At 46.5% G+C, this 14492-nt stretch overlaps 1 protein-coding gene across 1 annotated transcript in view; it reads left to right on the top strand.

Annotated features, from left to right (window-relative positions):
• The window catches only part of LOC112075629 (M-phase inducer phosphatase 2), a gene marked incomplete at its 3' end in the record, with an annotated part of 9276 nt that extends 2619 nt beyond the window's left edge, over positions 1 to 6657 (top strand). The window contains exon 4 of the mRNA XM_024142595.2: positions 6475 to 6657. Within this exon, the coding sequence (XP_023998363.2) occupies positions 6475 to 6657 (183 nt within the window). The remainder of the gene's footprint in view (positions 1 to 6474) is intronic.
• Between the last annotated feature and the right edge of the window lie 7835 nt (positions 6658 to 14492).

Here is a 14492-nt window from a genome sequence, read left to right as displayed (position 1 = left end):
GATTTGAAAAAATAAAAATTCTCAGCAATTTACACACAATACCCCATAATGCCAAAGAAAACATTTTTTTTCCCCACTCAAGCCATTACCACGAGCCCGTCCTCCCAATTAAAAAGGTGCCACCAACCACCTGTGGCTGATACCATGTAAATTGTAATCATGTTTCATTTTGGCGGTGGGGGGGGGTGGCTACAGCTAAACACTGTTCCTCACCATCTCAGGTAAAGGGATAGAACAAGGACAAACCATCGTGGTGGAAGAAATGAAAGGGTGATTGTCCCTCACCATCTCAGGAGTGATGTATTTGAGGTCCTGGTGTTTTCCCTCCACGGTAGACAGGGCGAAGGGTTTGGTGAAATCTCCAATCAGCTCCTTATCCAGCCAGCTTCTCAATCTCGGTGTGGTTACAGAAAGATTTGGAGCGCTGTAGGTGACGCTCAGAACATACCTGGATAGAGAGACAGAACAGAGACAGAGAGAGACAGACAGACAGAGACAGACAGACAGAGAGAGACAGAGAGAGACAGAGAGAGACAGAGAGAGACAGAGAGAGGGGGTGGTTATTTCAGGGGCTCATGTAGAAATAACAGCAGGAGTTGGTACTGTACAGAGTCTTCAGATTGTATTCACAACTCTAGACATTTTCCCACATTTTTGTTGTGTTACAAAGTGGGATTGAAATCGATTTTATCATTTATCTTGTTTATAACGATCTACACAAAAGACTCTAATAACAAAGTAGAAGAAAAATGTACATTGTAATGTAAAATACCACACTGAGTGTACAGAAACATTAGGCACACATAATATTGAGTTGCTCCCCCTTTTGCCCTCAGAACAGCCTCATTCGTCAGGACATAGACTCTACAAGGTGTTGAAAGCGTTCCACAGGGATGCTGGCCCATGTTGACTCCAATGGCTTCCCACGGTTGTGTCAAGTTGCTGGATGTTCCTTTGGGTGGTGGACCATTCTGATACACACGGGAAAACTGTTGAGTGTGAAAAACCCAGCAGCGTTGCAGTTCTTGACACAAACCGGTGCGCCTGGCACCTACTACCATACCCCGTTCAAAGGCACTTTCATCTTTTGTCTTGTCCATTTCACCCTCTGAATGGCACACATACACAATCCATGTCTCAAGGCTTAAAAATCCTTCTTTAACCCGTCTCCCCCCTTCATCTACACCGATTGAAGTGGATTTAATAGGTGACATCAATAAGGGATCATTCTTTACCTGGACAAGCATTTTGCTCCACTCCAATAACATCTGCTAACCATGTGTATGTGACCAATAAAATGTGATTTTGATTCACCTGGTCAGTCTGTCATGGAAAGAGCAGATGTTCCTAATGTTTTGTCCACTCAGTGTAATCTTGATTAGACAAGTATTCAACCACCCTGAGTCAATACATGTTAGTCACCTCTGGCAGTGATTACAGTAGAGAGTGTTTCTGGGTAAGTCTCCAGAGCTGTGAGTCTTTCTGGTAAGTCTCTAAGAGCTGTGAGTGTTTCTGGGTAAGTCCCCAGAGCTGTGAGTCTTTCTGGGTCAGTCTCTAAGAGCTGTGAGTGTTTCTGGGTAAGTCTCTAAGAGCTGTGAGTGTTTCTGGGTAAATCCCTAAGAGCTGTGAGTCTTTCTGGGTAAGTCTCTAAGAGCTGTGAGTGTTTCTGGGTAAGTCCCCAGAGCTGTGAGTCTTTCTGGGTCAGTCTCTCAGAGCTGTGAGTCTTTCTGAGTAAATCTCTAAGAGCTGTGAGTCTTTCTGGGTAAGTCCCCAGAGTGTGAGTCTTTCTGGGTCAGTCTCTAAGAGCTGTGAGTGTTTCTGGTAAATCCTAAGAGCAATCCACACCCGGATTGTGCAACATTTGACCATCATTCTTTTCAAAACTCTTCAAACTCTGTCATATTGGGGTGTTGATCATTGCTAGACAACCATTTATGACAAAGTCTTGACATAAAGTACCAGTTAAAAAGTATGGACACCTACTCATTCCAGGGGTTTTCTTAATTTGTACTATTTTCTACAGAATAATAGTTAAGACATCAGAACTATGAAATAACACATGGAATCATGTAGTAACAAAAAAAGAAAAACAAAGAAAAACATAAATGTATGTTGTATTGTGAACTGGTGAAAGGCGAGGTTGTAGGGTGCTTCCTTCGTTGCCTATTGAGGGTATCGTCATTATCCTTGGGAATAACTTGGATGGTGAGCGGTTATGGCCTGTCGGGTCTCCATCTCTAGTGGTTTCCACTAATCCATCGTTTGGAGGAATTCACAATGAGAGCGAGTAGCGTTTCCCCAGAGGTGTTCTCGGAGCGACCAGCGTTTCCCCAGAGGTGTTCTCGGAGCGACCAGCGTTTCCCCAGAGGTGTTTCTCGGAGCGACCAGCGTTTCCCCAGAGGTGTTCTGCGAGAGTCGGAGCGAGCGGTTTCCCCAGAGGTGTTCTCGGAGCGAGCAGCGTTTCCCCAGAGGTGTTTCTCGGAGCGAGCAGCGTTTCCCAGAGGTGTCCTCGGAGCGAGTAGCGTTCCCCAGAGTGTTCTCGGAGCGAGTAGGTTTCCCCAGAGTGTTTCGGAGCGAGTAGCGTTTCCCCAGAGGTGTTCTCGGAGCGAGTAGCGTTTCCCCAGAGGTGTTCTCGGAGCGAGTAGCGTTTCCCCAGAGGTGTTCTCGGAGCGAGTAGCGGTTCCCCAGAGGTGTTCTCGGAGCGAGTAGCGTTTCCCAGAGGTGTTCTCGGAGCGATAGCGTTTCCCCAGAGGGTTCTCGAGCGACAGCGTTTCCCAGAGTGTTCTCGGAGCGAGCAGCGTTTCCCCAGAGGTGTTCTCGGAGCGAGCAGGCGTTTTCCCCAGAGGTGTTTCTCGGAGCGAGTCAGCGTTTCCCCAGAGGTGTTCTCGGAGCGAGCAGCGTTTCCCCAGAGGTGTTCTCGAGGCGAGCAGCGTTTCCCCAGTAGGTTGTTCTCGGAGCGAGCAGCGTTTTCCCCAGAGGTGTTTCTCGGAGCGAGCAGCGTTTCCCAGAGGTGTTCTCGGAGGCGAGTAGCGTTTCCCGTTCCGCGTAGTCAAGGTGTTCTCGGAGCGAGCAGCGTTTCCCCAGAGGTGTTCTCTGCGTGTGCAGTGACGTGTTCTATGAGCCGTGGCGACCTGGTCACTGCGCCGGCTAACGAGAATGCCACAAAGAAATCTCCACTACTTTCCCTGTCATCCCGTTATCTGTACCCTGCTCCGATCTAATCAAGGCGCAACGGGCTGACCCCCACTTAGAAGAGTTGCGTGACCAAATTGTGCCTGTAGGAACAAGTTGGGAGATGTCACACATGGCTATTTTCTCCAAGAGGATGTCCTGATGAGGAAGTGGGTGTCTCATGGTAGTTGTTTTGTGGAGGAGGTGATTAGTCAGGTTGTTGTACCAGTTAAGCTACAGATAATTGTATGGTGTGGGGTAGAGATGAGGTTGTCATTCAACCATCCTGTTAAACACTATTATTGCACACAGAGTGAGTCCATGCAACTTATTATGTGACTTGTTAAGCACATTTTTACTCCTGATTGTAGACTTGCCATAACAAAGGGGTTGAATTCTTCAGCTTTTCATTTATTAAATTTAAATCATTTATTAAAATCATAATACCACTGACAATCATGGGGTATTGTGTGTAGGCCAGTGATGGGAGAAAAATCTCCTTAAATCGTAATTTGTAACAAAATGTGGAAAAAGTCAAGGGGTGTGAATACTTTCTGAAGGGCCTGAAGTGATTTAACAGATCTAAAACATGGCAGTCAGACAAAAAACACTGATCTAGAAAATCACTTTCCAAATAACAAATCATTTTGTGATCAAGATTAGTGATTCTGTGGTTCTCCTTGCTCAAATCGACCCCCCCCCCCCCAAAAAAAAAAACACCTCACTGACTGTGTATGGGTGGAGACATTAAGCAGGAAGTACCCGGACCAGTTGACTAGGGGGTGAAGACATTAAGCAGGAAGTACTGTGAGCAGGTACGTACCATCTTGCTGGGAGAGCAGTCGTCCTGGTCCACGGTGGTGCCATGAGTTTCCGCCAGGCTGCGTCGTCTCTTCACTTTGACCGGCGTGTTCTCGTCCTGGGGCGCTTCAGAGGTGTGCGGTCCGCCTGGCTGGGCATGGAGGCGAGCGGAACAGACCCCGCGGCCGACAACGAACCACCGGCTGAGGAAGAGGACAAAGACGAAGTTAGTTTGATGCTACCGTGGACACCTGCTGTTTTCTCCTAGCACGGACTGTGCTGATAGTGGCTGTAAGGGTAGTTGTTCCTACTGACCCTAGTTGAACACCGACGGTGTTACTCTGGATAAGAGCCACAGTTAAAGGAGGAGTTTACCCAGAATGCAGTAACTACCAGGTGATTCCATACATTGAAAATGCGTTTAGTGGACTTTGCCCTCTCCCCCTGTATTAGTGTACTGACACAGCTGTAAAAAAGGGTCACGTGACTCATGACGTTGCTGGATGCAGGCTTCGCTGCTCCGTTGTCAGTGAATTCATGATTCAGAAATCGAACATGTGGACAAATTAGTTGTTTTATTGAAAGCTTACGGCCAAATGAGCCATTTCTGTCAAAAGTAGTATCGGTTTTAAGTTCGGAAATGTAACCTTTTCCACCCAAAATATTTGCTATTATGTTATGTAGCCGACTGCCACAGCAGTGGAGATGAGTAACAACTCTCGGGGAATCGTTGCTACGGACAAACGTCACGTTACGCAGCATGAGGGGGACTTTCAGCAGGGAAGTGAACACAGCGATACACAAAGTAAAACAACCTGCAAATGTCTGATGACCAATGGCCGACGGTGTCACGGAACGTATTTATTTGAGCCGAGTATTCAGATTGAGCTTCAGGTGGCCCCCACCTCTCTAGCCACAGCAGCAGCTGGACCACAGCCCCTACACACCCCTGGTTCACACCGAGTGGTGCTGCAGCTGGACCAACACAGACTGGTGCTGCAGCTGGACCAACACAGACTGGTGCTGCAGCTGGACCAACACAGACTGGTGCTGCAGCTGGACCAACACAGGACTGGTGCTGCAGCTGGACCAACACAGACTGGTGCTGCAGCTGGACCAACACAGACTGGTGCTGCAGCTGGACCAACACAGACTGGTGCTGCGCAGCTGGACCAACACAGACTGGTGCTGCAGCTGGACCAACACAGACTGGTGCTGCAGATCCAGTCACCGACGACAGAAACGGTCATATGGTTACGGTCACTTACCATCTCCCCGTCTGTTGCCAGTCCTTACCCATCTCCCCTTCTGTGCCAGTCCTTACCCATCTCCCTTCTGTGCCCTTCCTTACCCATCTCCCCGTCTGTGCCGTCCTTACCCATCTCCCCTTCTGTGCCCGTCCTTACCCATCTCCCCTTCTGTGCCAGTCCTTACCCATCTCCCCTTCTGTGCCAGTCCTTACCCATCTCCCCTTCTGTGCCGTCCTTACCCATCTCCCCTTCTGTGCCAGTCCTTACCATCTCCCGTCTGTGCCAGTCCTTACCGTCTCCCCTTCTGTGCCAGTCCTTACCCGTCTCCCCTTCTGTGCCAGTCCTTACCCATGTCCCCTTCTGTGCCAGTCCTTACCCATCTCCCCTTCTGTGCCAGTCCTTACCCATCTCCCCTTCTGTGCCCGTCCTTACCCATCTCCCCTTCTGTGCCCGTCCTTACCCATCTCCCCGTCTGTGCCAGTCCTTACCCGTCCTCCCCTTCTGTGCCAGTCCTTACCCATTCCCCTTCTGTGCCAGTCCTTACCCATCTCCCTTCTGTGCCAGTCCTTACCCATGTCAAATAAATACGTTCCGTGACACCGTCGGCCATTGGGCATCAGACATTTGCAGGTTGTTTTACTTTGTGTATCGCTGTGTTCACTTCCCTGCTGAAAGTCCCCTCATCTGTGAATAAGGGCGTAACGTGACGTTTGTCCGTAGCAACGATTCCYCCGAGAGTTGTTACTCATCTCCACTGCTGTGGCAGTCGGCTACATAACATAATAGCAAATGTTTTGGGTGGAAAAGGTTACGTTTCCGAACTTAAAACCGATACTACTTTTGACAGAAATGGCTCATTTGGCCGTAAKCTTTCAATAAAACAACTAATTTGTCCACATGTTCGATTTCTGAATCATGAATTCACTGACAACGGAGCAGCGAAGCCTGCATCCAGCAACGTCATGAGTCACGTGACCCTTTTTTACAGCTGTGTCAGTACACTAATACAGGGGGAGAGGGCAAAGTCCACTAAACGCATTTTCAATGTATGGAATCACCTGGTAGTTACTGSATTCTGGGTAAACTCCTCCTTTAACTGTGGCTCTTATCCAGAGTAACACCGTCGGTGTTCAACTAGGGTCAGTAGGAACRACTACCCTTACAGCCACTATCAGCACAGTCCGTGCTAGGATGAAAACAGCAGGTGTCCACGGTAGCATCAAACTAACTTCGTCTTTGTCCTCTTCCTCAGCCGGTGGTTCGTTGTCGGCCGCGGGGTCTGTTCCGCTCGCCCTCCATGCCCAGCCAGGCGGACCGCACACCTCTGAAGCGCCCCCAGGACGAGAACACGCCGGTCAAAGTGAAGAGACGACGCAGCCTGGCGGAAACTCATGGCACCACCRTGGACCAGGACGACTGCTCTCCCRGCAAGATGGTACGTACCTGCTCACAGTACTTCCTGCTTAATGTCTTCACCCCCTAGTCAACTGCGTCCGGGTACTTCCTGCTTAATGTCTCCACCCATAACAGTCAGTGAGGTGTTTTTTTTTTTGGGGGGGGGGGGGTCGTCGATTTGAGCAAGGAGAACCACAGAATCACTAATCTTGATCACAAAATGATTTGTTATTTGGAAAGTGATTTTCTAGATCAGTGTTTTTGTCTGACTCAATTTTTGGATCTGTTAAATCACTTCAGGCCCTTCAGAAAGTATTCAGACCCCTTGACTTTTTCCACATTTTGTTACAAATTACGATTTAAGAGAGATTTTTCCCATCACTGGCCTACACACAATACCCATAATGTCAGTGGTATTATGATTTTCAAATTGTTTACAAATTTAATAAATGAAAAGTTGAAGAATTCAACCCCTTTGTTATGGCAAGTCTACAATCAGGAGTAAAAATGTGCTTAACAAGTCACATAATAAGTTGCATGGACTCACTCTGTGTGCAGTAATAGTGTTTAACAGGATGGTTGGATAACAACCTCATCTCTGTACCACACACACACAATTATCTGTAAGGTCCCTCAGTCGAGCAGTGAATTTCAAACACAGATTCAACTACAAAGACCAGGGAGGTTTTCCAATGCCTCGCAAAGGAGGGCACCGATTGGTAGATGAGTAAAAAATAGAAAAGCAGACATTGAATATCCCTTTGAGCATGGTGAAGTTATTAATTACACTGTTGATGGTGTATCAATACATCCAGTCACTACAAAGACACAGGCGTCCTTCCTAACTTAGTTGCCGGAGAGGAAATGGCCTCGTTTCACCGTGAGAGGAAATGGTGACTTTTAAACAGAGTTTAATGGCTGTGATACGAGGAAACTGAGGATGGGTCAACAACATTGTAGTTATACCACAATACTAACCTAATTCAGAGTGAAAAGGAGGAAGCCTGTACATAATACATGTTTCTTTTTCTCTAAAATATGCATCCTGATTTGCAACAAGGCACTAAAGTAATACTGCAACAATTTTTTTGTTGTTGACTCAAATCACTTTTTGTCCTGAATAAAGTGTTATGTTTGGGGCAAATCCAATACAACACGTCACTGAGTACAACTTTCCATATTTTCAAGCATAGTGGTGGCTGCATCATGTTATGGGTATGCTTGTGTTACGAACCGGCTCATAACAAAAAGGGGGAGACAACACGGAAATAAAGATATAACAAACATATTTATTAAAGTCAACTATATCCAAGTAACAAAGTGAGTAGATGTATACATAGATGGTGATAATGGTGTTGAGAGGTGCCAAAACAAATGAACACGAAGAAGCACCAAAATGCCACAACCAAAAACAACAGTTTGTCTGTGTGGAGAGTCTCCTCGATGTATTTATTCCCGGGACACACCCGAACCCAGATGTGACCCACCTGGCTGATGACCCACCTGGCTGATGACCCACCGGGCTTCGCCCACCGACATCCTATTAAGGAAAACGAGCGAAGAGAGAATTCGACAGAGTAGGAGGATCATGACCACCAAGAACCTCGGAACACCACACCAACCAATCAATACTGCTCTGGTAAACGCTACCCCACTGCCCCAGCCAACCTCGTCCCCGGAACACCACACCAACCAATCATAACTGCCCTGGTTAACGCTACCCCACTGCCCTGGTTAACGCTTCCCCACTGCCCTGGTTAACGCTNCTTCCCCACTGCCCTGGTTAACGCTACCCCACTGCCCTGGTTAACGCTACCCCACTGCCCTGGTTAACGCTACCCCACTGCCCTGGTTAACGCTACCCCACTGCCCTGGTTAACGCACAGGAAGCAACCTTTAAGAGGAAAGAAATAAGGACAGCAGGGAACAGAAGACTGGAGTGACTGGACAACACAACATAAACAGTGGACGACACGCATTACCTTTTGGGGACAACGCGTATAAGAACGTGTGTCCATCGATCAATCGGACCAGACACGTTCAGGAACACGAGAGAGAGCGCGTCAGCAATGACATTATCAGTCCGCTCTGATTTGCCGCACATCGACATGGAATGCCTATTAAAAACAAACACCATCTCATTATCCTCTGGTATCATCGTAGACCTCAAGAAGTTGAGGGGGTTATGGTCGGTTCAGACCACAATAGGTACTACTCCCGACCCGACAGACCTCGACGTGTCGTAGCGCCGATATGAGAGTGAGCGCTTCTTTTTCCACGACCGAGTAGTTCAACTGATAATGGTTCAACTTTTTGGAAAAGAAACTTAACAGGCCTCTCAACACCGGACACATCTGCTTGCAGCAGGATTGCACCTGCCACCACGTGACTCGAGGAGCAGCTAGCCCCGGAGCTGAGGTAAGCAATCTCTTTGCATCCTCAAAAGCCTGTTGACAAGAGAGAAGACCAGGTGTAAAACCGCCTTAACTTTCAGCAAATCTGTCAGGGGAGCAACTACAGTAGAGAAGATAGAAACTATGGTAATAACCAATCATTTCCAAGAAACGCATCAGTTCCTTTTTTTAGTAGTTGGCGGTGGAAAAGCATCAATAGCTACCACTTTAGCCCGAACAGGACGCACTTCACCCTGCCCAACCACCTCACCAAGGTACGTAACGGTCGCCTGAGCAAACTCACACTTAGCCAGATTGATAGTGAGGTGACCCACAGCCAGGCGGTCGATCAAGGCTCGAATACGGGACAGATGCTCCTCCCAAGTATCTTCATAAACTTTTACATCGTCCAGATAAACAGCCGACCAGACCGGAGACAACCCTAATTCATAAGGCGCTGAAAAGTGACGGGTGCTTTACGCCGAAACTCATAACCGAATACTTGTTTAATTTTGTGTTCTATTTAGTTTTGTAGGTGTATCAGAAAAGAACTAGAAGAATCAGACCGACCAACTCGTCTCGCCTGTCAGCAGGTAGATGAGCTAGAAGGTTATTCAAAACATCCAGTGACTGAATTTTTCATTCTACCCTGCAGTACGCAGTAGTTGGGACCTGGGACATCTTCACCGTGCACAGTCCTAACATGACAAAAAGAAGAACCCAGCAATGTAACCTTACTGGCCAAAAGAACAGGTTTACCGTCCTCTGCGGACTCCCACTCTTCGGCCCCAGAGGAACGTGGGTAATAGGGGTTTTAGCAGATTTACATGGCACAGTTGGTGCATTTTCCTCCGGTCCGGAGTGGCAACTAGATAGTTTTGCTCAGTGTACTTGTGCACCACTGTATATGGACCTTGAAACTTGGCCTGAAAAGGAGAACCAACAATTGGCAGCAGAGCAAGAACCTGGTCACCTGGACTAAAGTGATCGGCTCAGCTCGCCGATCAAATAGTCCTTTCATCCTCCCCTGTGACGATGACAGCTTCTCTTTACCCATCTCACCAGCGGTGTACAGGCACCACTGGACATCACACACAAGGTAACAGGGACTGAGGTAGCTTGGGAGACTTCCAGACATCCTGGAGCACCGCTAGAAGCCAACGCACACTATGTCCGAACAATAGGTCATTTGGACTGAAACCTGTGCTCTCCTGTGAAACCTCCCTAGCGGCTAACAGTAACCATTTCAACCCCTCCTCCCAATCCTTATCCATCTCAGTACAATAAGCTCTCAACAAAGACTTAAGTGTTTGATGGAAACGATCCAGTGCTCCTAGCCTCTTCGCGTGATAGGTGCTAGCTAAATTTGTGTTTAGTATGGAGCTGTTGGAGAACCTGACCAAACGGATTTACAGGTGAAATTAGAACCGTATGGATTCCAAACAGCGAGAAACTGAGTCGAAGCTTTCAGCACAGACTGAGTGGTGATGGGCAGCAGGAAACCTTGTGGTCTGACACATCACAGTGATGGGCAGCAGGAAACCTTGTGGTCTGACACATCACAGTGATGGGCAGCAGCAACCTTGTGGTCTGACACATCACAGTGATGGGCAGCAGGAAACCTTGTGGTCTGACACATCACAGTGATGGGCAGCAGGAAACCTTGTGGTCTGACACAGTGAACGGCTAACTACTACCATTCTTAGAGCGAGGCAGAGGACCAACACAGTCAATAATCAGATACTCAAGGCTGGCTGAGTACGGGAATAGGAAATAGCAGTACCGGTTTAATACCTGTTAATTGGCAGGTGTGACAGGTTTTGATGAACGCAGAAACATCACTTTTTAACCTAGGCCAAAATAAATGTCTCAGTATGCGATTTGTAGGTGTTCCTCACGCCCAGATGTCCAGCAACGTTGTCGTGGGAAGTTGTCAACAACAACTCACGAAGCTTAACTGGTACAACAACCTGACTAATCACCTCCTCCACAAAACAACCACCATGAGACAACCACTTCCTCATCAGGACATCCTCTTGGAGAAAATAGACATCTCCCAACTGTTCTACAGGCACAATTTGGTCATGCAACTCTTCTAATGTGGGGTCAGCCCGTTGCGCCTTGATTAGATCTGAGCAGGGTACAGATAACGGGATAACAGGGAAAGTAGTGACAGATTTCTTTGTGGCATTCTCGTTAGCCGGCGCAGTGACCAGGTCGCCACGGCTCATAGAACGCGTCACTGCTCACGCAGAGAACACCTCTGGGGAAACGCTGCTCGCTCCGAGAACACCTCTGGGGCAACGCTGCTCGCTCCGAGAACACCTCTGGGGCAACGCTGCTCGCTCCGAGAACACCTCTGGGGAAACGCTGGTCGCTCCGAGAACACCTCTGGGGCAACGCTGCTCGCTCCGAGAACACCTCTGGTGTTCCACCTTAGTGGAAACCACTAGAGATGGAGACCCGATAGGCCATAACCGCTCACCATCCAAGTTATTCCCAAGGATAATGACGATACCCTCAATAGGCAACGAAGGAAGCACCCCTACAACCTCGCCTTTCACCAGTTCACAATACAACATACATTTATGTTTGTTTTTCTTTTTTCTTTTTTTGGTTACTACATGATTCCATGTGTTATTTCATAGTTCTGATGTCTTAACTATTATTCTGTAGAAAATAGTACAAATTAAGAAAACCCCTGGAATGAGTAGGTGTCCATACTTTTAACTGGTACTTTATGTCAAGACTTTGTCATAAATGGTTGTCTAGCAATGATCAACACCCCAATATGACAGAGTTTGAAGAGTTTTGAAAAGAATGATGGTCAAATGTTGCACAATCCGGGGTGTGGATTGCTCTTAGGGATTTACCCAGAAACACTCACAGCTCTGAGAGACTGACCCAGAGAAGACTCACAGCTCTTGGAGACTTACCCAGAAAGACTCACAGCTCTTGGAGACTTACCCAGAAAGACTCACAGCTCTAAGAGACTTACCCAGAAAGACTCACAGCTCTTAGGGACTTACCCAGAAACACTCACAGCTCTTAGAGACTTACCCAGAAAGACTCACAGCTCTGAGAGACTGACCCAGAGAAGACTCACTGCTCTTGGAGACTTACCCAGATAAAGACTCACAAGCTCTAATAGACTTACACCAGAGTAACAACTCACAGCTCTTAGAGACTTAAACCACCCAGAAGACTCACAGCTCTTAGGGAACTTAACCCAAAACACTCACGCTCTGGGAAGACCTTAGCCCAGAAACACTCCAGAGCTCAGTTGAGAGACTACCCAGAAAGACTCACAGCTCTCAGAGACTTACCCAAAACACTCCCAGCTCTTAAGAGACTTACCCAGGAAAGACTCACAAGCTCTGGAGACTACGCCAGAACTCTCTACTGTAATCTCTGCCAGAGTGACTAACATGTATTGACTCAGGGTGGTTGAATACTTGTCTAAATCAAGATACACTGAGTGGACAAACATTAGGAACATCTGCTCTTTCCATGCACGACTGACCAGGTGAATAAATCATTTTGATTGGTCACACATACACATGGTTGCAGATGTTATTGCGAGTGGGAGCAAAATGCTTGCCCAGGTAAAGAATGATCCTATTGATTCACCTTATTAATCCACTTCATCGGTGTAGTATGAAGGGGGGAGAGAGGGTTATCAGACAGATTTTTTAAGCTTGAGACTGGATTGTGTATTGTGTGCCATTCAGAGGGTGATGGACAAGACAAAAGATGAAGTGCTTTGAACGGGGTTATGGTAGGTAGGTGCCAGGCGGCACCGGTTTGTGTCAAGAACTGCAACGCTGCTGGGTTTTTCACACTCAACAGTTTTCCCGTGTGTATCAAGAATGGGTCCACACCAAAGGACATCCCAGCTAACTTGACACAACAGTGCGGAAGCATTGGAGCAACATGGGTCAGCATCCTGTGGAACACTTTCACACCTGTGTAAGTCCATGTCCTGACGATTGAGGTTTTCTGAGGCAAAAGGGGAGGCAAACTATATTATTGTGCCTAATGTTCCTGTACACAACTCAGTGGTGGTATTTACCATTCAAATGTACATTTTTCTCTACTTTGTTATTGAGGTCTTTGTGTAAGATCGTATACAACAAGATAATGATAAGACGATTTCAATCTGTTGTGGGAAAATCATTTCAAATACAACGCTTACCAGAATTTTAAATCAAACATGCTCTTTATTCAACTGTACAGCCACTCGGCAATGTCCCTGCGGAACACACCCGGGAACACACACCCAAAACCTCCAGAAGTCCGTCCTTTTATATCTCTTCCCACCATAGTATTGTCCGGTCCCTTATGAAGTCATTCAACCATCTGCCTTCATTAGTTTCATAATGGTGGCAGGACCCTCTATCCCAGTGTGTGCAATTGCTTTAGGCGCCACTCTGTCTGACATGTATGTTTGTAATAGAAACGGTCCAGACCATATGTTCTAGTGGTCCCAATTGCCTTTAAGCGCCTCTCTGTCTGACATTGTGTTATTCTACTGTTCACCTCTTCTACCCCATATGTATCCATGGTGGTCCAATCATACTCCTAACAAATCCCACCTTGGGGCTATTAGCCCATAAATGATACATAAATAAGACTTTGGGGATATGTATCGAAAATTACCTATGATAACAAGAAAATTACAAAAAATAAAACAAAGTGAGCAGATAAAACCAACTAGCACCAAACCATTCTCCAATGTGAAATAGGAGTACAAGAGTCCAAACAGAAACATGAAAGAAAACCTATACTAGAACAAACTCTCAATTGTCATAAGTAGTAAAAGATCAAATTTGAATAAAAAATCAAAAGATAATACAAGGAATATAATAATAATTGAATAATGAGAAAATCAACAGACCTACATGCAGGACAAAAAGAAATTGACACACCATCATTCTAAAATTGAAGCATTTCCACATGATCCCCCTGCAGACACTCTCTCTAATAAGTGATATCAATGAAACCAACGCTTTGTTAAGAGATGAAGGACATGGTCCATAAACACTTGTAACCGAATACCCTCTTGTTAATCTAACATGTTTTTGAAAGTAAACCTAGTTTTTTAGAAAGGCATACTAGGCTTATTAAGGAACCAAATATATCATTGATTATACTATCTAAAAATTCAACCAAACATACAAAAACCAAGGCCTTAAACAAAATAGATATACTAAAATCCTACATAGGAGCACAGTCCACACTCATCTCACATATTCACAATCTCCTCTTTGACATTTGCGGCAAAAGCACGGTCTCCATGATGGTCATGGCTTCACATTAACATTTGTGCAAACAACCTTGCACTTACGGCGCAATGTCCTTTTTGTGACATCGGATAAGTAAAGCATTCCAATCTGAACTGGGTAATTTAAATAATACATGGAAATCATCCTTACAAATCATGACAAACGCATGACCACCCCCAATCACTTCAATAGAGACA

This window comes from Salvelinus sp. IW2-2015, unplaced genomic scaffold, assembly GCF_002910315.2.
Source record: "Salvelinus sp. IW2-2015 unplaced genomic scaffold, ASM291031v2 Un_scaffold3296, whole genome shotgun sequence".
Classification (NCBI taxonomy): domain Eukaryota; kingdom Metazoa; phylum Chordata; class Actinopteri; order Salmoniformes; family Salmonidae; genus Salvelinus; species Salvelinus sp. IW2-2015.
Note: the sequence above shows the minus strand (reverse complement) of the source record. Positions and strands in the feature narration are given on the sequence as shown.